General features: G+C 44.5%; 4 protein-coding genes and 2 long non-coding RNA genes across 12 annotated transcripts in view; 2 read left to right on the top strand and 4 right to left on the bottom strand.

Annotated features, from left to right (window-relative positions):
- The window catches only part of DLG2 (discs large MAGUK scaffold protein 2), a gene marked incomplete at its 3' end in the record, with an annotated part of 818053 nt that extends 814979 nt beyond the window's left edge, over nt 1-3074 (bottom strand). For all 6 annotated transcript variants that reach the window (XM_081001988.1, XM_081001992.1, XM_081001989.1 and 3 more), the window contains exon 1: nt 2941-3074. The remainder of the gene's footprint in view (nt 1-2940) is intronic.
- Nucleotides 2943-8953, top strand: LOC308475263 (transmembrane protein 126A-like). Its single transcript, XM_081002315.1, has 6 exons — nt 2943-3449; nt 3820-3871; nt 5634-5759; nt 6771-6964; nt 7851-7965; nt 8738-8953. Exons 1-6 carry the CDS (start codon nt 3083-3085, stop codon nt 8946-8948), a joined length of 1065 nt encoding a protein of 354 aa, XP_080858441.1. The 5' UTR covers nt 2943-3082; the 3' UTR covers nt 8949-8953.
- Nucleotides 6224-8658, bottom strand: LOC308475486. The gene is made up of 2 exons (XR_013985254.1): nt 8173-8658; nt 6224-6448 (listed from the first exon to the last, which is right to left on the bottom strand). It is a non-coding gene; the product is annotated as an uncharacterized lncRNA (long non-coding RNA).
- Nucleotides 8954-12993: 4040 nt separating the features above from the next.
- On the bottom strand, nt 12994-17539 carry CREBZF (CREB/ATF bZIP transcription factor). Its single transcript, XM_081002338.1, has 3 exons — nt 16363-17539; nt 15624-15702; nt 12994-14263 (listed from the first exon to the last, which is right to left on the bottom strand). Exons 1-2 carry the CDS (start codon nt 17280-17282, stop codon nt 15654-15656), a joined length of 969 nt encoding a protein of 322 aa, XP_080858464.1. The 5' UTR covers nt 17283-17539; the 3' UTR covers nt 12994-14263; nt 15624-15653.
- Nucleotides 17540-18505: 966 nt separating this feature from the next.
- Nucleotides 18506-19663, bottom strand: CCDC89 (coiled-coil domain containing 89; the record flags this gene model as incomplete). The annotated part of the gene is made up of 1 exon (XM_081002298.1): nt 18506-19663. One exon carries the CDS (start codon nt 19661-19663, stop codon nt 18575-18577), a length of 1089 nt encoding a protein of 362 aa, XP_080858424.1. The 3' UTR covers nt 18506-18574.
- A 172-nt stretch (nt 19664-19835) lies between these two features.
- On the top strand, nt 19836-23686 carry LOC308475400. 2 transcript variants are annotated; one of them, XR_013985144.1, is made up of 2 exons: nt 19836-19971; nt 23405-23686. It is a non-coding gene; the product is annotated as an uncharacterized lncRNA (long non-coding RNA). The 2 variants fall into 2 exon arrangements; XR_013985145.1 differs by having other exon boundaries at nt 19941-20025.
- Nucleotides 23687-23948: the final 262 nt, after the last annotated feature.

Consider the following 23948-nt stretch of genomic DNA (forward strand, 5'->3'; position numbering starts at 1 on the left):
AGTCACACAATGAAGTTGGGTTGCAGCTGTGGCTGTAAAATAGCAGCAAATGTGCATGCAGGTGGGTCAGTGTTTATCTATGAGAACACCTAGGCAGATATTAAATCATTGGGGTTTTCAGCATAGGAGCAGGGTTGAGGAACTGGACCAGCATGAAGAAAGTAGTTAGATAATTGTGTGAAAAAGCACAAGGGTGTAGTAAAGATGCATTACATATTTGATGTGGAACAGCTGTGCAGATAATTGTGTAGTGAAGGAATACAAAAATAGGATCAGAAGGGTACCCTGCATTCAGGCAGAGAGGGCGATGCTGGATTTGATGACTACATGGAGACCTGGGTCAAGTGAGGAGTAGAAACATCAGATATGCAAGCTTGAGGGGGACTGTCACCGTTGTAGAAACATGGAAGGTTTGAGAATGTGGGAAAGGGGATCAGTGGCCAAGGAGACGGAATGCAGGAGCAGAGGGCTACATGAAGCAGTATTCTGTGTTTCCACGGAGCGAAGGGACATGAAAGGATTAGATAAGTGGGTCATGTACAAGGATCTGAAGGGATATTGGATAAACAGAGTATAAAGGCAAGATGTGCCCAATGGTGTGAGGTTGCAAAAAATAAAAAAATAAAAGGTTACGTAGGAAATATGGCCGCTACAAGCGTTGTGGGAAGAAGCTAAGTGGTTGTGAAGGACAACATGAAACAGTATCAAATGTACACAAGTGGCCAAAGTGGATTGGGGGGGGGGATTTTTAAGGGTCAGAAACGCAGGTGAGGGACAGAGGTAGGTGTTGCATGAAGTGATAGTTAACTGTATGCATAGAAAAGGAATTTAAATTGATATAGTATAAAGGTCTGCAGATGCCAGACCCCGGAATGTTGCCATCTGCCTCTTCCCTTCAGCTACAAAAGCAGAGTGGGGAGAGAGTGGCTGCTGTTAGCAGCAAGGTATGAGCCAGCAAGGTGGACTGCGAAAAGAGCTTGTCTCAGGGCAGAAAACCCATAAGAAGATGGGATGGGACCAGTGCAGCGTTCGAAATTCCCACTGTTCTAAGCGCGTTTTGCAACAGGAAATTTCATTAATGCGAGCAGTTTCTGAACTCTGGGCGCAGTACTGCACCTAAGATTTCAGATTAAAACTGCCACTGCTGGAAGAAAAGGAGGTCCTTTTTCTGCCTCCCCCACTTCCAGCCACTCTCTGAAGACTGGAGAAGGGACTCTCATAAGAATATTAGAGGACCAGGCAGGGGAAGTATGGCTTTGTTTGTTTTTTGCAGTCATCAGATGAGGACTAGACGATGTGAAAAATGAATATAAGATTTTAGGTGCAGTTCATTCATTTTCAGCTTTGTATTTTTATATAAAAAGTGTGCCTACACACTCTGTTGCGGCACCCATAACCTGGGTTTAAGGTGTTTAAGATGTCATTTAGCTTTCATATCTCTGTTTCTAACACTGGACCAGTGGCTAGGCAAGATTCACCATGCGTGGGGTGGTTCTAGGAGATAAATGATGTGAGCAGGGTCAGTAACTGCTGCTGGGGCTGGTGATCACTTTACAAAGCAGACTAGTTAGTGTACTAATGGTTGCAGAGCAAGCAGAAAACAGAGGCAGGGCCTGAAGCAAGTTTTTTGGGGGTGGGGGAAGAGACCAATGTGAAGTGGCCAGAAACTGAGAAGAGAAGACAACTCCACAGGGGCAGTTAGTTAACCTTTGACTCTAGGCTTAATAGCCTCAACCAACTATATTTACATAGTGGTATGTACTACTTACAAGATGCATTAGTTAAGCCAGCCCTGCTGTGTTTGCTCCCCTCCCCTCATTCACTAAGGGGAAGGGGCTGGACATCTGTCCTGAAGTCCTCCCCTGACAGCACCAGCAGGGAAGACCCCAATGAGGCAGAGAAAATTTGTGGGGAAGGGAATAAATAAATAAAAAGGGAGATGATTTTGTTGTAAGGTGGGCTAATGGGGTGGGGGCAACCAGAGGATGTTACGTGATGGTGGGAAATATTGGGTTGCTTTTTTAACGCAGGTGCTTGGGATAGGAGTGACGGGAAAAGGGCCAGCAAGGGAGGGAGGCTTGTGATGTGGTGGGGAGAGCTGGGGTGGTCCCACGAGCCCTTGCCTGACAGGAGCAAGTATGGGGCTGCTGGAATGTGGGAAGCCCCACCTCCTCCACACACACCCCAATTCACAGAAATCTGTCCAGCAAGGGCTGCCCTGTGTGACCAAGACACCCACTTGCAATCATAGAATTTGTAGAGTTGGAAAGGGACCCCAAGGGTCATCCAGTCCAACCCTGTGCCACGCAGGAATCTCAACACACCATTCTCCATCCAACCATCCCAGGCCCTGCTTAGCTTTGCAAATGAGAGCCATACTGGGCAACCTGAGAGTCACTGTCCCCCATACTGTGTGTATATATATATATATATATATGGGGGACGAAGACACTCAGGTGTGTAGGGGTGTGTGTGTGTGTGTTCGGACTCCAGAGACTCATGTGAAGGGTTGTGATGGGGGTAATCTTCTATACATATTCAGACACACACTCCTGTCTGGCATGGGGTGCTCTGAGTGACCCCATAAGAGCCACAATGGGGATCCTGAGTAAAAAAAAAAAACCCTACATGTTGCTGGACTCCAGGGCCTCGTGGGGTGGCTTGTGATGATTGGGGGGGGGGGTCAACACATGCAGGAACACACACACACACACACACACACACACACACACACTCCTGTCTGTGACCCTCCCCACACACCCCTCCTAAGAGCCAGTGAGGAACCTGTGTGCCCTCCCCCACCCTCGTCGTCGTCGCGGCTCCCGCCTCCCATCAGCCCTCGCGGCGGGCGGCCAACCCCCTCAGGTAACTGGCGCGAGCTACCTGGCCGGGCGGCCACAGGTTCCCACCCGGACCCCGCCGAGGCCGCCTTCGCCCCACCTGCTGCCCCTCCTCGCCGCCGCCGCCTGGGTCGCCTTATGGCCGCGCGGGCTGCTGCGCCCCCATCGAGGGCTCCTCTGTGAGGGAGGCGGCCTGCTCGCTGCTCCTCTTCCGCCGCGGCCGCCGCCTCAGCCGCGTTTCCATGGAGCGGCCGTTACCGCGCCCGCCGCCGCCGCTCCTCCTCCATCTCCCGCCCTCCCTCCGTCCCTTAGCAACGCGGGCGGGGAGCCCCGCCCTGACCAGCGTGAGGAACGACGGGCCGCTCGGCCAATCCGGAGGCAGGCCCCTCCCCCGGCCCGGCGAGCAGGCGAGGGGCCAATCGAAGGAGCCCAGCCGAGGGTCGTTGGGGGGACGTCACGTGATCGTCCAAGATGGCGGCCCCCAGGGGAAGGGCGTGCGCCTGGCCAGTGCTGTAGCCGAGTCGCCTTTTTTTTTTTTTTTTAACCAGAGGCGGACGCCGCGGCAGCGGAATAAGTTTTTTAACGGCTTGCAGAGCTCTAGGGCTCGAGGTGAGTTTTTCCCGGCGAGTATGTTTGCATGGGGGAAGCGGCGCTCAAGGTCACGATGGACGTCAAATGTGGGGAGACTATGGAGTATGGTGGGTTTGAGGTTACGGGGTGGGGGTAGGGGCAGGGGCAGGGGCGAAACTAGGCTCTGTTTCACCCGAGTCAATAACCCAGCTTGGCACACACACACACCATGCATTTGCGTACAAACACGCACAGGCTGGGAGCCTCAGTGGCGCCCCACTGGAGGCTTTCCCCGGGGCAACGTCACCCGCCCCCGGTAGCGGCGGCTCTCGGTGTGGCCTCCCTGGTGAGACTGTTTCCCTTTATTTAAAATTAGAGTCTTATTCCCGTGGAGCTTATGTCCCTGCAGGCGTGTATAGAATTGCAATCATTTATGGATGCGGCTTTCCCGCTGCTTTGTGGTAAGTGAAAATTAGTATATAGTGAGCATAGTATGTTATTTTTTATTATTTTTAAAGTAGTGTTGTTGGCATCTGTCAGGCTTGGAAGACAATGGAGGAGTGCGCCTTCAGGGGTGAAGTCAAAAGGTTGGAGAGTTACAGCGCCTGTTGTGGCTGAAGAGATTGATAAGGGGGAGACATGATGCATTACTGCAGCAGCACAACTGGACACCTTAATCTGCCCCAGGGGCAACAAAACATGTCTCTCCCATATCGGTCTTTACAGCCACAGCAGGTGCTGCAACCTTCCAACAGCTTGACTACACCCCCAAAGGCTCATCCCTGAGACAGATGGATGACAGCAACAAATATGTATAGCAGTTAACAGCAGTGACTGTTAATGAAGAAAATATCCAAATGTAATTGAGGGCAGGAGGGTTGATTACGTCTCTTAGAAGAAATGTGAATTTAGGATTTTTTCTTAGCAGCACAATGACACAATGCATGAGCATGTAAAGGGAAGGAATAAAGAAGTATGAAGACTGGCTCAATTCTTAACTGTTCCCATTGCCTGGAAAATGTGGCTCTCAGGGTGTAAATAGTGTTAGAAACTGGGTTGGAAAATTTTGGAGTTACTCGCTTGTCCAGGCAACAACATATTTATGTGCATGCAGGTGATATGCAAAGATTGTAGTGACCCGGAAGGAGGTGGAAGGTGTAGTGGGGTTATGTGCACTACACTGTCATGCTCAGTGACTTGCAACATAACCCCAGTGCGAATCAGGGATTGCCTGTATAGCTGGAAGCAACAGGATACAATTGAGGACTTCATACATGCCCTCTAGCAACTCTATTGTGTGGGTCAGATTTAACCCTGAACTGTGTGCCAGATTTACTGTATCCCATCAAACTAAACTGGAACAACCTTACTAACCAAGCCAATGTCAAATATGTTAGATCAATGGACTTCTCCCATTTTTAATCTGATATAAGGAGTGGGGACATGCATGCATATGCAGACTAAGGGAATTTATGCTTGGTGTCTTTGGGGAGTTTTTGTGTGTGTTAAGCAGCAGCGGCAGCTTGCTCCATGCACAATAAATGGACCGTCCACTTCCTCCCCACCAGCTGTAGAAGAAGAAGAAGAGAAGAGTTTGGATTTGATATCTCGCCTTTCACTCCCTTTAAGGAGTCTCAAAGCGGCTAACATTCTCCTTTCCCTTCCTCCCCCACAACAAACACTCTGTGAGGTGAGTGGGGCTGAGAGACTTCAAAGAAGTGTGACTGGCCCAAGGTCACCCAGCAGCTGCATGTGGAGGAGCAGGGAATCAAACCCGGTTCCCCAGATTACGAGTCCACCACTCTTAACCACTACACCACACTGGCTCAAAGGCGGTGTAAGGCGGGCTGAGTGGGAGGAGGCAGACAGGCTAGACGCCCAGCGGTGGACCCCGCCCCTATGGTTACAGTATTTTTTTCTATATTTAATTGCTACATTCCATTTATAAGACGACCCATGGTTTTACACTTAAAAAAATTGGGGGGGGGGGCCTCGTCTTATACATGGAAAAATACGGTATTCTGTTTCTTGGACTATACTGTGCAGTAGAATCCAAGAGTTGACATAATGTGGGCATCTGCTGGCTTCTCGGCTGTAAATTTCACAAACTATTATGCCTGGGTCATTAAATATGTTTTTCTTTCAGTCATATTGCTGGTGTGTCTGATGTACATACATACATACTCATTTTTGTAATCAGCACCATTTCGTTTTCTTTCCCAGTGCTCCAGGAACTAAGATGGCAGGAGAATTGATCGAACCTACTTCAGAAAAAAAAGTTCATATTGCAAGTAGAGACATATCTGAAATCCTGAAAGAAAGGTTTGAGCGGCTTTCAGCAGCAGATCAGTGAGTGGTCTTCGCAAATTTAAAAATATTTTAAACTGGGGTTGTTTTTTTCTGTTCCCATTTTCAAAGCATTGAAGAATTTACCTTGTTGTACATGGTGCAAGTAGTTTGTGAAGAATGGAGCCCACGTGATACCATACAAAACACCACATGGAAGCCTATGCCAAGTCTCTGGTTTCCTCTATTCACAAAAATAGGGAATGCTATTTTACCTGACTAGGATTAGCAAGATAAACATTAAAGACAATGTTGGATGTTGAAACCAATGTGACTTGAAATAACACTTTCAGTGTTTTATTTAGTTTAACTTTTAATTGCATCCTTCAACTTAAAAGACAGGTCCCAGGACTTCAGAAAATGTATTTAGTATTGTCAGTTGAAATAACTGAAGACCACACGTTGCTTTTTATATATGACCCCATCATGTATAAAACATAAAACCCTCTGCTATTTAGAAATGTAAAAACATTTGTAAAACATTTCTTCAAGAGAACAGCAAAATCTTCAAACCAGTTTTAAGGATCTGCTAGGGTTCTTGCCAGTGACTATGGTTGTCCTTAGAAGCTGAAGTGATGTATTTACTATGGTCCCTCCTGCTGCTCCTTCTATAGCTGCTCATATGCTTGCATCCTCTATCGGAGCCTCAGAGTATTGGACAGCTGTTCACTCTAAGCGTAGATCTGGCAATCCTATGGACACTTGGAATAGTTCTCCAATTAACAAGAGGGCTTATAGCTCAATAGGTAGAATTGCAATCCTAAGTATTTTGTTGCAGCTGTGAAAATCACTGTCCCTTTTTAATACTGCAAGTGGTTGTATCTGTCAGCTGTAATAGGACACAGCAACATACTGGTAGCACTGGGGGATATACCCAAAGAATACAGTATTTGTCTGGTTTCACAAATGTGCTTCTTTGCACAGCACACAAGGATACAACTCTCCTAATGCACCATGTTTGTACATGCACAGCTATTAGCAATTCTTGAAATGTTTTTTCCTTTTCTTCCACAGGAGTTTTTTTCAAAGTGGATCCATGTTCCTTGCCTTAAATGGAAGTCTCTGCGGCTTAGTAGCAAATAGCTTGTTTAGACGTGTCCTGAATATAACCCAAGCTCGTATTGTATCTGCTCTGCCCATGGCTGTTTTACCGTTCATTACAACTGTGGTCACTTATGAGTGTTTGATTAATCGGCCTTTAATGGAAGGTACGTTATCTGCATTCAAAGCGAACTGTAACCTTTGAAATGTCTGTGCTGGGAAGGATGTATTAGCCACACTGGGGCAAGGTTACCTACTCACAAGACAAGAGGCTATTTGCAATACTCCCCAGATATGTAGGGCTATGGAAACTTGTTCCTTTAGCTCTTTGTATTACTCTCTTCTTGAGAAAATAAAATGAGCTTAAGGTGCAGGTGAGGTGGGGGGTGCCCCACCCACTGATGGTATGCAAGACCTCACAGCTGGAAGAGTACCAGTTCTTTAAAACAGTAATAATACAGTGTGGTGTTTCAGCGCCTTACCTGCAATTTGGTGTTACTGTTGTTTCTATACTTTTCCGACGCATCCCAAAAGAAACTCAGTATATAGATGTAGATAATTGTTTTTGGCATCCAACATGGAGAGCCTTCTTGCATTCAAAAAGATTATCTTAGTCCCCTTTGAGTATAAACTGCAGGATAATGCTGTTAAAATTACTTCCAAATACTCAACCTTCCATCTTGCCCAGTTAGCAAGTGATGATTCTGGATCATGTCACTGTACATATTTTGGTGGAGAGTAGTCTATAGTGCTAGAACGCCCAATGCATTGGCTTCTCTTTTCAAGGCACACCTTGGTCCCTCTTGTGGCATATATTTAGAGAATCTCAGGAATATTTTGCAGCAATACTTTTATGACAGGTGCTATTGAAATCTGAGCAGCTTATCAGCCTAACAAAGTCTAATCAAAATTAGGAAAGCAGATTTTAAGATGCAGTGATGTAAGCCTGCAATAGGGATGCTGTCACTACATCACTTAATTCTCATGTTATTTGTCTGCAAATTTAAGTCAGACTTAGGGTTTTCCAGCTTATCTGTCTATTTCGTTCTCCAGGTGATCTAAATTGTGCAACTTGCGCCTGGATCAGAGGTGGTGCAATTGGAGGAGTAATAGGTTGGTTCTACCCCATTTTCCTAGCTCTACCTTTGAATGCCGCTCTTGCAACAAGGTACGATTTTAATCTTCTATGTAAACTCAGCTTTTACATGTGCAGTTTTGGAAAATCCACTGCACTGATGGCAAGGGATGGAGGGGGGTGCTACCAGTGTTGGGACCATGAGCTGTTCACCCTTACATGGGAAATCCCTAAAATGGAATTTCAGTTAAAAATGCACACATTGTTTTTCCACACCTAAGTTCAGTTTTCTAGGATTACCTAAACTCATTTCCAAGTATAGCTTCCCCTCCATCACTCTCTTCAGACATCCATTGTCTGGGTTAATCTGCTTGAATCACAAGCACTTGCTATTGCTCTTTCATTCCTGAACACCACCCGAAAGGGAAATCTGAATAATGGACCAACAACTGGTTGTAAAATAAATAGGTGTAACAAAGTCTGCATCATTAGCTTGTGCCTAATGAAGTGTTTTCTGGCAACAATAGAGAGCCATTAGTCTGTAGAACACCTTTCTGCACCTTTTCTGGCATCATGTAAATTGGTCCCCTTTCACATGTTGTAGCTGCATTTAATTAACACATGTTTTGTCCATATATAGAATTTGCTCAGTTTTTGCTTCACTTTTAGTATAATTATGAGGTAGTACACAGAAAGAGATGCAGTGTCTAGTATACAATTTGGTAAAAGTGGGCTAGCACCTATTTTGAAAGCCTAATCTTAAGACAACTGACAAAGAGACTAAACTTTCTTAATAAAGGCTGAATTTAACAGTAGCCTAGTGTTTGCAATTGTCAAGCTAATTCTTATTTCCACCCCACCCCAGGTATTTAACAACTCCCATGCCAGGCCAAGAAAACATGCTGCGCTACTGGTTGATGGTTTGCAAACCCGTTTACAAAAAGATGAAATTTGCTGCAATCCTTCAAATTGCATTTGGAGCATACCTGACCTCAAAAAGTCATGAAATATACATTAAAATGCTGCAGTTGCCCCAGCCTGGAGAAGACCCTGAAGAAATAAAAGATAAAATTTGAATTTATGCAATCATTACTTACTTGGTTTTTCTTTATGTAAATCATCCTGCTAGTGTTTTTGTTTTTTAAAGTAGCTCTTAGCATATTGAGCAAGCCTTGGGACCTAATGGTGAAGGGCCAGTACTTTTACCTGTGCTTTTTTCCCTCCCTCTTTCTTTCTTTTTGGTACGGGGGATAGGTGGAAAGTGATGAAGGAGACCAGTATACTTAGAAGAAACCTTTGTGGTGACGCTGGACAGAGGTTTCCCTCTTGCTCACAGAATTGTGGAGTTGGAAGGGACCATGAGGATCATCTAGTCCAATCTCCTGCAATGCAGGGAATCCTACCATACGTAATACCATGGATGTGAGCAGCTGGTGTGTCTTACTTTTTTAAGAAAGAGTAGCTTCCATTAACGGGTGGGAGAACATTGCATCAAGGCTACCTTCCAGGAAGGTTTTCCAAGGAGTGGCTGACAAAGCAGCAGCCCATAGAGCATTGAAAAGCTCTGGGGTTTCATTTTTGAGATTGTAAGTTGTTTTAAATACTGTATCGTGTTTTATTGTTGTAACCAGCTTGGGCGGCGCTTAAGTAAATAAAGAAGAACAACATTCCCTAGAGCTCTTCAGTGCCCTGCAGGTTGCTTACCTGACCATATTCCTCTGGAAGGGAAGGAAGAGATCTTGATTGTGCATCATTTAACACCTAGTGTACAACAAGCTCCTGCTCACCTCCCTGTTGTACTGTCTTAAGGAATAGCAGATCTGGACAATTTCCATGATGGATGCCACCAGAATAAAAGGAAAACTGCTTGGCCTGTGGCAAGTGGTATTTATGACCTACTTGCAGTGGCCCATGTTTGTTCTTGCTGCCAGTTAAATGTTTTAATCTATGTTGCTAAAATATTTTTTATTCAAGACAGTTCTCAACATAATAAAATGTGTAAGGTAAATATTTCTATTTCTACATTTTTCTCAATTCTCATCACAGCATGGGTTATGTGAATTAAATATCATTTTCTAGAACACAGAACACACCAATCTGAACACATTACTCAAGGCAGAAGGACCACCCCTCTGTTTAAACAAACACATTTTCCATTCTTATAGACCATGCTACTACAAAATTGCTATATATTATATTCAAATAGTTTATAATCAACTTTGAGAATGTGCTCCAGAGAGACAGAGAATGTGTATATGTACGGCAGCAGCATCTAAGCTATAAAATGACGTGTCAGTCCTCACCCTGGTTCCAGATGAGTTGCAAACTCATCTTAATATGCTGGTAACTCTGGCTGGGCAGGGATTTTTCCCTGCTCAATTAATCCAAGAATCCAGCCCCCCAAACAAGTGGGAATTAAACTTTGCATCATCAGATATAAGAATTTGAACTTCACACCCTTGCGTAAACCACCTCGGGTTGAAGAAGCAAACCTGAACATTCCTTCTCATAATTTATGTCTAAATGGACAAATGTTCAGTAGTGTAAAGGTGTTTGCTTTTGTTTTTTAACTGACATGGAGTATGTCCCCAACAAACCTTTTAGCAATTTTGGGAACAAGACAGATACATCCTATCTACTGTTTTTCAAATTGGATACTAAAAACCAGATAAACCTTACCTAACATTTTGCAAGTAAATGTTTTGATGCAGTCCAAAAATGTCAAACAAAAGATTTCTATTTTGGGTTAAATGGTAGCAGATGGAAACAGTATTCATTTTGTTGGATGCCAATGTGAGACATGGCTCTCCACAATTACTTTGATGCCATCTGTCCAGGAAGTTATAGGGTGCAGAATAATGATTTCCCCCCACGATACTACTAAGCTGTTTAAAAGAAAAAATAAACAAGAAAGGTTAATTTGCGGTATTAAGATGCACACACATTTACATCACATTTTCTAAGTGAGATACTAAAAAAAGGCCTTATTTTCCCAACGGTGGTATAGTGCAGGCCAAAAAAGAATGACAATGTTCAAAAGCTGGTGTATTTGAAGTCTTATTTCCTATCAGCTTCTACCCGATACTAAGACAAGTCAACCACTGGTAATACAGTGGTACCTCTGGTTACGAACTTAATTCATTCCGGAGGTCCATTCTTAAGCTGAAACCGTTCTTATCCTGAGACGCGCATTCGCTAATGGGGCCTCCTGCTCCATTCACATCCTGGGGCAAAGTTCGCAACCAGGAGCAGCTACTTCCGGGTTAGCAGAGCTCGTAACCATAGGTACCACTTTACTAAATAAAGTTTGAGCTACACTGGTATCTCTGATTGCACACAGAACGGCAAAAACCAGAAAAATACAGGTTTGCCGCGTGCGTAACCCAAAGGGTACACAACCAGAGGTGTGCATATCCAGAGGTACCACTGTACAATGGTACCTCCAGTTACGAACAGGATCGGTTCCAGAGGCCCTGCTGTATCCCAAAAATTTCATAACAGAGGACCACGTCTGTGCACGTGTGAGCAGCAAACCCACTTCCAGGTCTGCTGCGTTTGCAACCCGAAGTTTACGTTACCCAAAGGTAACATAACCCGAGGGTCCACTGTATTTCCTTCTTGGAAAATCAGCTTTGCATGCAGGAATTCCTAGTTTCACTTTTCAGCATCTCAATGAAGGAATGTGAACAATCCAGGTCTGAAACCCTGTCTGGCAATGTTGACAATCCTTAGCTAGATGGACCAAAGGCCTCAGTCAGTGTAAGTCACCTTCCTGTGTCCCATAAACTGATTCAGCACAACATTAGGCTGAATTGTAATTTATCATTTAAGCAATACCTAGTTGTTTAAGTGCTTTATTCATTCAACATTCCAAACAAGGTGACGACATTTTCTGACTCAGGTGCATGTAACATCTGTGCAACTCACTAGGACACAACTATCTGGCCAGAAGGCTCTAACTGAAGGCACCACTAGTGGTGAAATTATTACTTTTTATAGTAAGAGTCATGCCAGATAATCCATTGCTGTCTGGAAAGTTAATTCATAGATAGGAGCCACTGATATCTAGGAGGGAGATGGCTGGAGCAAAGTCTGTTCAGGCCCTCACCAGTCTACATTAAAGAACATACTCTAAACAGAAAACTTGAGGACGTTTTGCTTATGCCACCAATAGCTCCTTGGAGAAAAGGTGGATGAGTAGATGAGCCTATTGAACTTTATGGCAGAGCACCAAGTGGGCCTTACACTAGTCTTGTTGCAAACAAAATTATTTTATCACCGACTTGCTCTCAATAATTTATTCTTGGAAAAAAGAGGACAGCCAGCAAAAGCTGGTTAACCAGCTCCCAGTGCAATCGTAACATGTTCCCAGCACAGCAATGCATAATTTTTTAACAGCCAACATTAACGTAAAAATAGCCTTAAGTGCTGAATAGCAAACAGTAAGCAATCTAAAGCAGCTTACTTTTTCCTGTTCAAATGTTACTAATGCTTTCCTAATCTATTATTGTTCGCACACACATAATGGTAAAACAGGTGGTTTTGACTGTATTTTACTATACATTATTATACTTATTTGTTTATGAAAGTACATAACACCCTACTGCGAAACATCAGGATCGTCACAACATTAAAATATTTTAAAGCAATCATGAAAGTGTCTGGCTACTCAAGGGATATTTTAAAGAACTGCGTAGGTTTGCTGACATAAGTATTTAAAAGACTCTTGGAAAGCACAAAGTGAGGGTGCTTTTTGGACACAATTATCTTATATGTGCAGAGCTAAATGTAATATGACCTCTTAATGACCTGAGCAAGAGGATGTGAATAAAATACATGGTAAGTGATTTTCTACATTACTGCAAACTCTGGTTAATAACCCTAAATCAGCAACTCTTAACATAGCCAGTGTATCACTGGTCATATATAGAAAATGCTCTGAACAGCAGCATTAATCCAACCCCAACTACAGCAAGAAATGAGCTGCATAAACCACAATGCTGCTTTGATATCACACCAACTATTTTCCAACTGTGTCACACCAGTCAACATTTAAAAAGCCATTCAATGAAATTAAAATTTTATAACATAAGATTAAAAAAAATCCTTTGAGCCTGTAACTGGAAGATCAACACATTTTTTTTATTAGGACACTGTGTTCTCATAGGTATGACACAACTAGTTACACAGAAACATTCACACATATTTCAAGTACTATTATTCAAGGCTTCAATTTCAAAAAAATATTCAACAATACTCAACCGATTAGCAAGAAAAAAGGGTTTGCAATTTTATTTGGCTTCAACATGCTTCAATAGGCACTAAAATCCCTGCAGTCATATTTTTGAGATTTTTGCTAAGCAAGTGTGTCATTTGCCTTGTTGAAAAACAAGCAGCCACTCCCTTTGTATACAGATGCAACAGCTTATTCTTCAAGGGGCAATGACACACAAGGTGGATCAATTACCCAGAATGTTTTTTATCTAACAAAGTATTTCAATAATACAAAATTAAAAGAGAGAATGTCTGCTTTCACAGAAATACCACATTAACAAAAATGTCTATTGTGAAAAGCAATTGTAAAAATGCATCAACTTCAGAAACTAAGCAGCACAATGACCACCAATTGTGGCCTGTCAACTGGAAAGGTACTAGCAACAAAAAGGAGGGGATGTTGACCCTAGCTTTTGAAAAACAACAGCACTAGGTCATAAGGAGCATTAATGGGACTGTATATAATGTACTGCTTCCATTATAAACACAGAATGCTGAATAAGAGTATAATTTAAAATTGATTAGTATACAATTTCAGGTGTTATGCTCCCATGCCATCAAGCATGGGTTATGAATAGCTAGAGGGCTTTCCAAGATTGCACTCATTTACAGCAACTGGTATATGGGGACTAACCCAAGATATGTACCAGTATATAGATTTGTCCTGTGTTGGGCTGCAATTTCCCCCAGAAAAGGGATGCCAGCCACTCTGTATAGTTCAGAGATAGGCAGATAAGAAATACACCTGCACTACAAATATAACCCAAAACGTGAACAGCCATATAAATGAATTTATAGTTCAGGCGAGGCTCATGGTCTCTGCTATGCCGAAAGGATGTACTTCAAATAATTTAGACAATTGACTGAGAATAAGGAGGAAATTGATGTAGGAGAACAAGTGCTTTTTCACACCGTTACTTTTCACATTAGTATTATACTCATTTTCTTGATAGACTGTATTATTCAAAACATTCACATAATTTTGCAGTGTTGTTTTAAAAATGCTGCAAAAGCCCTGTTACCTTTCCCCCTTTTTAATCATACTACCTTTTAAAATAAAGCAGGAAGTGTGCCAGCAGCTGGTCCCGTCTCTTCTGCCCCATGACAGCTGTATCCACTTCAGCATAAAGAAAAACAAGGATGCTAAATACACATATACTTTATTAAACAGTGAGGTTTCACAAAGAATCGTATCTCCTTGTACTCAAATTAACTCCTGATTCTGATAACTGATTATGTGTTTAACAGGAAGTATTCCACACAAATACCAAGAGAACAAAAATAATATGGAGAAGCCTCCTTTAGGAGGCATACCTTTTCCAAATTTAACATTCTTTGTGGAACCCCACTTTACATTTTCACACCCCTTATTTCCCCAATTTACAGAAATTAAAGTATTAACCATTTTAATACAACAGAAAAAGTTGAAGGTGTTTGACAACAAAAACTTTTCCTCAACCCTAGACATGGACAGTTGCAGGAACACTATGAAGATGAACATTTGTTCACCTATTTTTTCTCTCCTTAGGAACACATCAGATTGATATGTCAATTCCATTTTGCTACAACAATTTAAGAGACCTGTATGTGCCTTAATCATGAAAACTAATTCCACTGGGCTGTGATAGAAGACTTAATTTTTTGGAATAAATAAGTGTTTAGTAATATTCATGCAGTGCAGTCTTCAAACTTTACGTAACAGTGCAAAGGGTCAGTATGGTTGAGCACTCCTGCTTGCAAAATTACTGTTCTCATTTACATTCTTAATTAGTAAGCTAGAAAGTACCCAACTATGTCAGGCTCTTGGTACTTTTATTTGGACATGTCCTACCCCTAGCCAACATGGGAAGATAATAGTGAGGAGTTTGGGAGTTTAAGCATAGATGCAATAGTAAGAAGCAGCCTTTCTCAACCTTGAGTTCCCAGATGTTGGACTACCACTCCCATCATCCCTATCTGCTGCCCCTGCTGGCTATGGATGATGGGAGTTGCAGTCCAACAACAAGTGGGAACCCAAGGTTGGGAAAGGCTGAGTTAGAGCCTTATTTCACTGGTGAAATGCAACATCAAAGATGAATATATGGGGCTTATTTGTACCTTAAAAAGTTCATCTTCACCATCTTAATTAGTAGACTGGTTTTCATCCCCCTTTCTCCACATTCAAATGTATGGCCAAACATACATTTAAGCAGCACCTGTTTTTTGAAAACTTCACCTACTCTGTAAAAACTCTGCATAAAATAACATCTGTCCTGATAAAGCCTTTCCAAAAATAATGAATGACTGGAAAAGGCAATGCAGCTTGACTAACCATTAAATTGCAAGTTGCTCAATCAGGATCAACTGATTCTACAAAATGTCTCCAGGGCTTCTGAACTCTTCTAAAGACTGGTCCAGACCAAGTAATAAGAAACCCCAGAGTAAGCATCAATGCAAAGTTGTCTGATACCACATTATGGGAATATAGGGATCCTTACCAGGTTGCGAGGTGGAAAGCGACTGTTCTTTTAACCCCTACACAACGGAGCCTGGCAGGGCAACCACCTAAAAGAGAAACTGTCAGAGAAGTTTAATAGTAATGTATAACAGATGCGATATAATTTCACATGCATGTTTTAAACTACCTGCTGCACGGTATTACTATTCTGCTCTTAAGTCTGTCCAGTGAGGAGGTCAACGTTTACAATTCCCAGAAATGCAGGCTAGATTTTTATCTGCCAGACAGAGCATTATTTTTACTGGCAACCAACAGCAGGTGCCGCCATTTCAGGCAATCATTTTTTGTCTTTTTTTTTTAACAAAACCACCTGGCAGTCTCGAATTGTGCCATCTGCGTGCCACTGTGAGAGATGTCCTGACCATTGTGTGCCTTAAAAACGGGTCCTCTGTTTACAACACGGCCAAACAGGCACCCCAGCATCGATCCGTCCTGTTCACACGCACGCGAAGGTCTGCGCTTTTTTTTTTTTTTAAACTCTCTGCTACGGAAGGGAAGGAAGGAACATGCCAGTTTTCTGACTAAACCCCCCGTTTGTGCGCTGCGCGTTTATGTCTGCTTGCTGCGGCTTGCTTTCCTCCCTCTCTCTTCCGCTCTGACTGCCTCCTCCACTATAAAGCACACACCCCCTGGGCGATCGCGGGAAGGCACCCCGAGACAAAAAAATGTTATGTTCTGCGTAGTTAGGAGCGAAGAAGAAGCGGAATACTTGACCCTACATTTTGGAGGCGAGGGCAGAGTAGGAGTCGGCGGTGGAGGGAGGCGAGGCGGCCGCCGCCCCCAAAGCAGAGCCCACCGCCGCCCGCCGGGCGCAAGCCGAGCAGAACTCCACCGAAACCTGGTCGCGATCCACGTGCAGGCAGATGCCGCCGGCGCTGGGGGAAGCCGCCCTCTTGCGCTCGCCTCCCTCGGGCACCACCGGCAGGGCGTAGTCGTGGTCGCCGCTGGCCTCGTAGGCCGGCCTGGCCTCCAGCACGGCCGCCGCCGCCCCGTCGTCGACCAGGCCGCTGCTGCTGATGCGGAGCCCCACTCTGCCGTCGCCGGCCAAGCGGCTGAGGAGCCTCCCCAGGGCGCTCTGGTTGGCCAGCACGGCGCGCAGGTAGCTGGTCTCCCTCTCCAGGTCGCGCAGGCGGCGGCACAGGCCGCGGTTGCGGTCGCGGAGGCCGCGGTTCTCGGCCGCCAGGCCTTGCAGGCGGCTCTCCAAGCCCATCACGTACTGCTTCTTCCGCTGGCGGTTCAGGCGAGCCGCGGCCGCGGCCTTCAGGCGGCTGCTCCCCGCTGGCCGCGCGGGGCGACGGCCCTGAGGCTGCGGCCTCTGCTGCTGCTTCGGTTGCTGCTGCTCCTCCTCAGTCTCCGCGCAGGCCCGCTCCGGACTCGCCAACCAGCCCGGCCGGTTCTCGGTCGCCACCACCGCCGCCTCCAGCCAGTCGTCCAACTCCAGCTCCAGGCCCGCCGGGAAGAGCAGCTCGGCGCCACCCGCCTCCTCGAGGGAAGAAGAATCGTCGCTGTCCTCTCGGCGCGGCGGCGCGGCTTCGTCGCCCGCCTCGGCCCGGCTGCCGCTCCTGCCGGGAGGAGGCCCTTTGCTCGGGGATGGGCAGGCCGACGAACTGGCCAGCAGCTGGGCCAGGCTGTGGCGCATAATGGCGGCGGCGGGCAGGCCCCAGCTACCGCCCCAACCGCCGCCGCCTCAGTCCCAGCCCTCCCCGCCGCCTGAATCAGATCCGCCTGGGCTGCTGCGTCTCCGCCTCAGCGGGAAAGCGCGGCTGTTTCTTCCCCCGCTCGCCTTCCGCGCCTCCGAGGGAAGATGAGGAAGCTAGCCCGCCTCGCGACTCCGCCGGGCCGTTAATGGCGGAGGAGGCGGGCCCGGGCGGTTGGCGCCTGCGCACTGGCTCGAAGGCGCTCCCTCGAGGGGCAGAAAATGGCGGAGGCGGCACCTACCTCCTTGCCCTCCCGTTTACCTCAGAGCGGGAGCTTTAAAGTCGAGGGGATTCTGCACAGGGCTGGGTCTTGTAAATGACGGGCCTTGTTTATGCTCGCTTGTATTTAGCCATTATTATTATTATTATTATTATTATTATTTTATTTTATTTTATACCTCGCGATATAGGGCGGTGTATAAAGTCAATAAATAATAATAATAATTAATTTATTTCATTTTGTATCCCTCCTTGCCCCCCCCCCATGGAACTCAGTTTTTTCATTTATTTATTGCATTTCTACATGCAACATTTCCTTTCAAGGAGCTGTAGGTGGGTGCAGATACCCTTTCACATTTCTCCCATGGAAAAAAAGAGACATCCTATTCTTATATTACTACTACTACTACTATTTATAGGGCTGTCAAACGTCCAGAATTTTCCAGGCATTGCCGGAAAACAGTGTCCAGATTGGGGGGGGCGGGATAATAACCACTGAATGTCAGGTACAATCCAGATGTATGGCAACCCATATCGGAAGTCTAGATTTTGGCGAATTTCCTTAAAAATATCTGAAAAACTTCGTTTTCTTTTTTAGATTTTGCAGAAAAGAAAAGAAACCTCAACTACAACTTTGGCAAAAAAAAAACCACCTCAACAACAACAACAAAAAAGCTCAATTACCGATTTATATTTATATACCTGTTGCTTGTAATCATTTGCTTCTTAGTCCTTACCGGTTCCATCCAGTAGTAAGCCCAATTGATGCCACTGCAATTATTATTTCTATTAATTATTATATTTATTAGTCGCTTTTTGCCATGGCGACTGGAAAAAAATACATCCAAAAAATACATATCTCAATCTCAGCAACCTAAGAATGGTCGCCTTCCTACTCTAAACAAAATTATCTTAAAACTGGTATCTAAAATAGGGGGGGAAATGATCTGGTAAAAGATTATTTTATTTTCTCAAAGGCTGTAGGGCTGTTAGGAGCAAAGCTGACAGCAAAGGCTTACGCTATGAAATGTCGGAGTTTGGTATTTAATTCTTTCTCTTTCGTAAGCAACTCTGTGCTGTGCTTCTTGTACGCTTCAAAATGCATCCGGAGCTCAGTGTAGGCTTGCTGGGTGCCATCCAGCCGCCTCCGCAGGTCTCGCACCCGGAGGTTGCAGTCCACTGCTACAGCCTCCGTCTCAAAGCGCAGCTCCGCCGCCTGCTTGGCTTTCTCCATCTCTTCCGCCTTCTTCTCCAACTCCGCAATCTCCCTTTGCTTGTCCTGCAGCACCTTGCCTCTGTCCATCGCCAGGCTTAGCAGCTCCTCCTTCTCCTTGGTCAGCTTCTCCACCTTGGCTTGCAAGGTGCAGTCCACCTCTCTTAGCTTCTTTTCCGCTTGCTGCAGTTCCTCTGTGACGTGGCTGTGTTTCTCCTCCAGGATACCCAGCCGGCTTCTCAGCGACTTGATTTCCTCGGCCTTAGATTTGGCTTCCTGCTGGTGGACTTCCAAAAGTTCCTTCTCTCGCTCTTGGGCTCGGCGGCTGTCCTGTTCGTAACGTTCCTTTAAGGACTTCGTTTCATCCAAGAGTTTCTTAAGCTCAGAAGTGAGCTGGGCCACCTCGGCCTCTTTCTCTTCTAAAGCCTGGCAGAAGAGGTTCTGGTTCTCCACGCGCAATCGGTGGTTCTCTTCCCTCAGCTGCAGGTTCTGCCTCTTGTGCTCGTCCTTGAAGTGGATCATGTCCTCGTGGTTGGCAGCCAGATCCATGAAGCGCTCTTCCAGCTGCTGCACGCGCCGCGTCTGGTTCTCCAGCCGCATAGCATCCGCCATCCTCTGTTCCTCCAGGTCCATGTTGATCTCCTCCAGGGCCTTGCAGCGCAAGAGCTGCTCATCCGCTCGCTTCTTGAGGATGCAGATCAGCTGGGACTGCTCATGGAGCCGTGAGCGGAGCATGGCCTTCTCCCCCTTCTCCCCGTCGGAGAGACCTTGGAGTTTCTCCAAGGCCTCAAAGGGGTCGCCCATGCTCCAGTCTACATCATCATCATCTTCTTCTACCTCCTTTGGTACCTTGGGAAAGGCCATTCCTGGACTCTTCCCATCCTGAGGCATGTTGAGGAACTGCTGCCTCTTCTCAATGCTGCAGAGTTGTGCAGCGCTTCCCCCTCAAGTAGCATTCAAAACTTCTGCTGCTGGCCCAAAAGGCAGTTGGTCCAAACGTTCCAAGAATCCCGTGAGGTCATAAGCCAAGAACTGCTGGGCTTTGCAGGGGCCTCCTGACCTTGTTGCATTCCTTCTGCGCTGCAGGTGGGACACGCAGATCTGCAAGGGAGCAGGGAATTGATGCAACACACCAGCCCGGCCAGGAACGAAAGCCACCACACTAAATCGGTGCTTAGTTTCCTAATCAAAGATAAACAGTATGAGAGCTTCACCTCTTATTTAATCCCCCTCCCCCGCGCCAAAAAAAAGATGTATTCCCTGTTAATCCTAATTGACTCTTAGCTTCATTCTCCCCTTTTCCTGAGTTAGGCTTAGATAGGGCCATTGAAGTCAATGGTCTTCCTGGTAGCAGCAACACAGCTACGGAATTCTCCTTCCCTTGGGAAGCCCAACTGGATCCTTATGTCTGGGCGTTAAGATGAGCAATGAAGGCATTCCTGTTTCACCATTCAGTGCTCATCACTTGCTGCATGCACACCATATATTTAAAGAATGTGGTTTACTCCAAATAATGTTGGGAACTGTAGTTTTTATAAATGGTGCTGGGAATTGTAACTGTGAAAAGTAAACAAAAATTCCCAGGTTTCTTTGGGGGGAGCCATGTATGGTGTGTGTACACTGCCTTGATTATTCTTCTACCTGAACAGTTTCTGGTGCTGATGGCACCTGTTTCTTTCAGCTCTCTGTTACGTGTGTTGTTGCTGAGATTTTATTGGAAAATGTATTTTAGAGTTGTTGTAAGATGCCCTAAACCCTTGTTGTTGAAAGATGAGATAGAATTATTTTTTTTAAAAAAATATGCATATGATTGGGCTATAAATGCATTATGCTGATACTTTGCCATATACACTGATAAAACTATACTACAGTTCTATACATTGTTCCATATAACCCTGTACTAAAGTTACTATAGAAGTATTTCAGCAGCAGCCTAGTGATTCACTCATAGAGCCCCAGCTACAACAACACATGACCCACTATTTTCAGCTGAATATTTTATTTAAGGATAATGAACGCTAGCTATCTAAGAAAAGGGGGGGAAGCCTAGTTCAGCAATCCACAATAATATTGTTGCTAGATTGCCACCTGATTACTGTATAGGTGGTTCTTTTAAAAGCAAAGCCTGATTTCCATTTGGGTGGGGTTTGACAAAAGAATGTTAACAGCCCTTAATGGTGCAGTGGATGTCTTTTTACAGGAGTTCATTGTTAAAAGATGGGTTTGTTGATGCAGATCTCTTTTGAATGTGTTTGGAAAGAAAAAATCCACCACCACCCAGAATTTGGAGAGGTGCCTGTGAGAGAGAGGCCATAACAAAATAAAATTTTTTGATGTGAGGCAGGTTTTTAAAAAAACAAGAAGCAGAGAGTGGGAATAAATGATTCCCCCAATGGGAGGGATGTTGAAAGTGGAGTCCTCCCAAGGATTGGTATTAAGACCTGTTCATAAATGATCGAGTTATGTGAGAGTGCTGGTGTGCTCAAGTCCTACTTGACCTTTGTGAAAATAGGATGCTGGATATATGGGCCTTTGGCTCAATCTAGCAGGCTGTATCTTGTGGAGCAGTGTGCCTCTTTTCTGAGAGCTCCCTGGTAGCAATGTGTGTACAGTGGTACCTCGGGTTACATACGCTGAAGGTTACAGACTCTGCTAACCCAGAAATAGTACCTTGGGCTAAGAACTTTGCTTCAGGATGAGAACAGAAATCGTGCTCCAGCGGCACAGTGGCAGCAGGAGGCCCCATTAGCTAAAGTGGTGCTTCAGGTTAAGAACAGTGTCAGGTTAAGAACGGACCTCTGGAACGAATTAAGTACTTAACCCGAGGTACCACTGTACTAGATTCAGGTAGGTAACCATGTTGGTTTGACGCAGTCAAAATAAATAAAATGTCCAGTAGCACCTTAGATACCAACTAAGTTTGTTCTGGGTATAAGCTTCCGTGTGCATGCACACTTTTTCAGATTCTTCAATTCAGAATTTGTATCTGAAGAAGTGTGCATGCACACGAAAGCTTATACCCAGAACAAACTTAGTTGGTCTCTAAGGTGCTACTGGAAGGAATTTTTTTAATGTGTATACTGTTTGCCTTCATCACAAGAACATAGGAAGCTGCCTTATTCCAAGTCATACCGTTGGTCCCCCTAGCTCAGTATTGTCTACACCAAGGGTTGTCAACCTGGTCCCTACTGCCCAGTTTCAGGATTCTAGATGGGCAGTAGGGGGTTCTACGGCACAAGCTGAATCCTCCTTCCATCGAGTACTGGTGGGTGGGAAGAAAATTTTACCATCAAGAAAGATGCATTAGTGGGTGGTAGGCATAAAAAGGTTGACTACCCCTGGTCTACACTCTTCCACTTATGCTCTACTTGTGTATATCTTCAAGTAAACCAAATACTACAATATGGCATTCGCTTCCAGTTATCTCTTCCCCAAAGGAAGATAAGCCCTGATAATGCTGTTCCTACTAGTTCTCACTGCTTGGGCAAGTGGGGAATGCCTCAGATTATCATTTATTATAAAGGCATTCATATATGTGACTCTTTATACTTGCATAAGCAGAAGAGCAGAATTCCACCTGACCTGAGAAATTTACCATATTAAGCTTAGAGTCAATGGACAGCTTTAGGATGGGTACTGGGAGCTAGCACAATTGAATGTACTTGTTTTTAATTTTAGCTATGTTGATGGTTAAAGCGTTAAGACCAAAAACACTTTATGGAAGGGATATGGTTTGAACTGGGAATTAAAAGAATAGAGAGAGAAGGGAGGTACTACATAAAAATTGAATTATGTGGCTCTTTTTCTCTCCCAATAACAATTATTTAACCTACACTGTAGTCTCATGACAAATCCCAAAGCTTGCTAGAATTCCAATTTTTAATCACATGCATTCTGGGAGCAGATATGTATGCTGTCCAATTAGCACAATTCATAAATATTATATTGGATGGGGGAGTGTGTTGTTCTTATCACAGCTCTGTCTATGCTTGTTTGTTAATCAGCAGAGCCTCTGAGTAAGTACTGAATAATGTTTCAAGGCTAAACAATGTAATGGTTAAAAGGCAAAGCATGACTAATGAACATACTACTCTTTCCTAAAAATGGTCAAAGGGACTCTGTTTTGGGAACATACTCCCACAACACCAGAGTGGTATCAGATCCCTGAAGCTGGAATGGGTTGAATTGAGGGATTAAAGAAGGATCTAGCCTGAGAGAAAATAAAGATCTGACTATGAAGGTTTTCTTACTCTCTTAACTGCACAATTCTGTACATATCTACTCAGAAGTAAGCCCCATTGAGTTCAGTGGAGCTTACTCCTAGGTAAACAGGAGTGCACAAGATTACAACCTATAAAATAAATTGCAATAAGTTCAGTGCTCTTATAATAAAAACAAATTTGTACATCAGAATACTTCCAGTTGTTGTTACAACATTCAGAAAAGGTCATCCAATTTAATTTCAACAGATATTGGCGTCATCCTGTTTCTTTTATACTCATACATAACTGTCTGGTTTTGCCATTTTAAAATAGCGTTTATAAATATTTATTTTTTTAAAAGAAGTTAATCTAAGAGCTATAAAATGTTTCCTTACCAGGCCTTTATTCTTTTACTATCTTGGTCTGACAGCCTTGTTGAGTTTGCATCTCCATGGCAATAAGATTGAAGCAGACTCCTTGCCAAGTGTAGAGCGAGGCCAAACAAGAAAGAATGCATCCTGGAAGCTTAACAAGCTCTGGAAAGCACGTTCCTTTACTGTGACCCTCTGCAATAGATGTCTCTTTCCTTTCCCTCCCAAAGGAAGCCTGAAAATGACCAGCAGCTCACCACTATTACTGCCAACTCTGAAATAATATTGTGTCCCTGAGAATCAAATGAGGAAGAAATAAAAGGTACCTATGTTTTTAAAAACCAGGCTGGTTGTTTTTTTTAAAGTAACTTGCTAATGAGGAAAAGAATCAGAATACAGTATAGGCAAGACAAGCTTGCATAATGGGGCTATCAGTACTTTCCTAGCTATGTTTACTCAAAGTTCTCTTGCAGTTTCTGACATTAAGTTATTTGGCTTTTTCTTCAAAATTAGGCCAGATAACTTCCCACCAGCAGCTGCACAACAAACCAGTATCCATGGTAAGGTAGTACAAACTGATGCTTAGATGTTCTGGGTTAACCA

Source organism: Podarcis pityusensis (assembly GCF_964106645.2).
Source record: "Podarcis pityusensis genome assembly, chromosome: 4".
Lineage (NCBI taxonomy): Eukaryota > Metazoa > Chordata > Lepidosauria > Squamata > Lacertidae > Podarcis > Podarcis pityusensis.

What these genes read in the sequence shown, in the direction of transcription:
- LOC308475263 (XM_081002315.1), top strand. Translation starts at nt 3,083, where the DNA reads ATGGAGCGGCCGTTACCGCGCCCGCCGCCGCCGCTCCTCCTCCATCTC. An exon ending in CGGCTTTCAGCAGCAGATCA is followed by an intron (nt 5,760 to 6,770) that starts GTGAGTGGTCTT and finishes TTTCTTCCACAG; the next exon opens with GAGTTTTTTTCAAAGTGGAT. An exon ending in AATGCCGCTCTTGCAACAAG is followed by an intron (nt 7,966 to 8,737) that starts GTACGATTTTAA and finishes ACCCCACCCCAG; the next exon opens with GTATTTAACAACTCCCATGC.
- CREBZF (XM_081002338.1), bottom strand. Translation starts at nt 17,282, where the DNA reads ATGCGCCACAGCCTGGCCCAGCTGCTGGCCAGTTCGTCGGCCTGCCCA. An exon ending in TCTGCCCTCGCCTCCAAAAT is followed by an intron (nt 15,703 to 16,362) that starts GTAGGGTCAAGT and finishes CTTCTCTGACAG; the next exon opens with TTTCTCTTTTAGGTGGTTGC.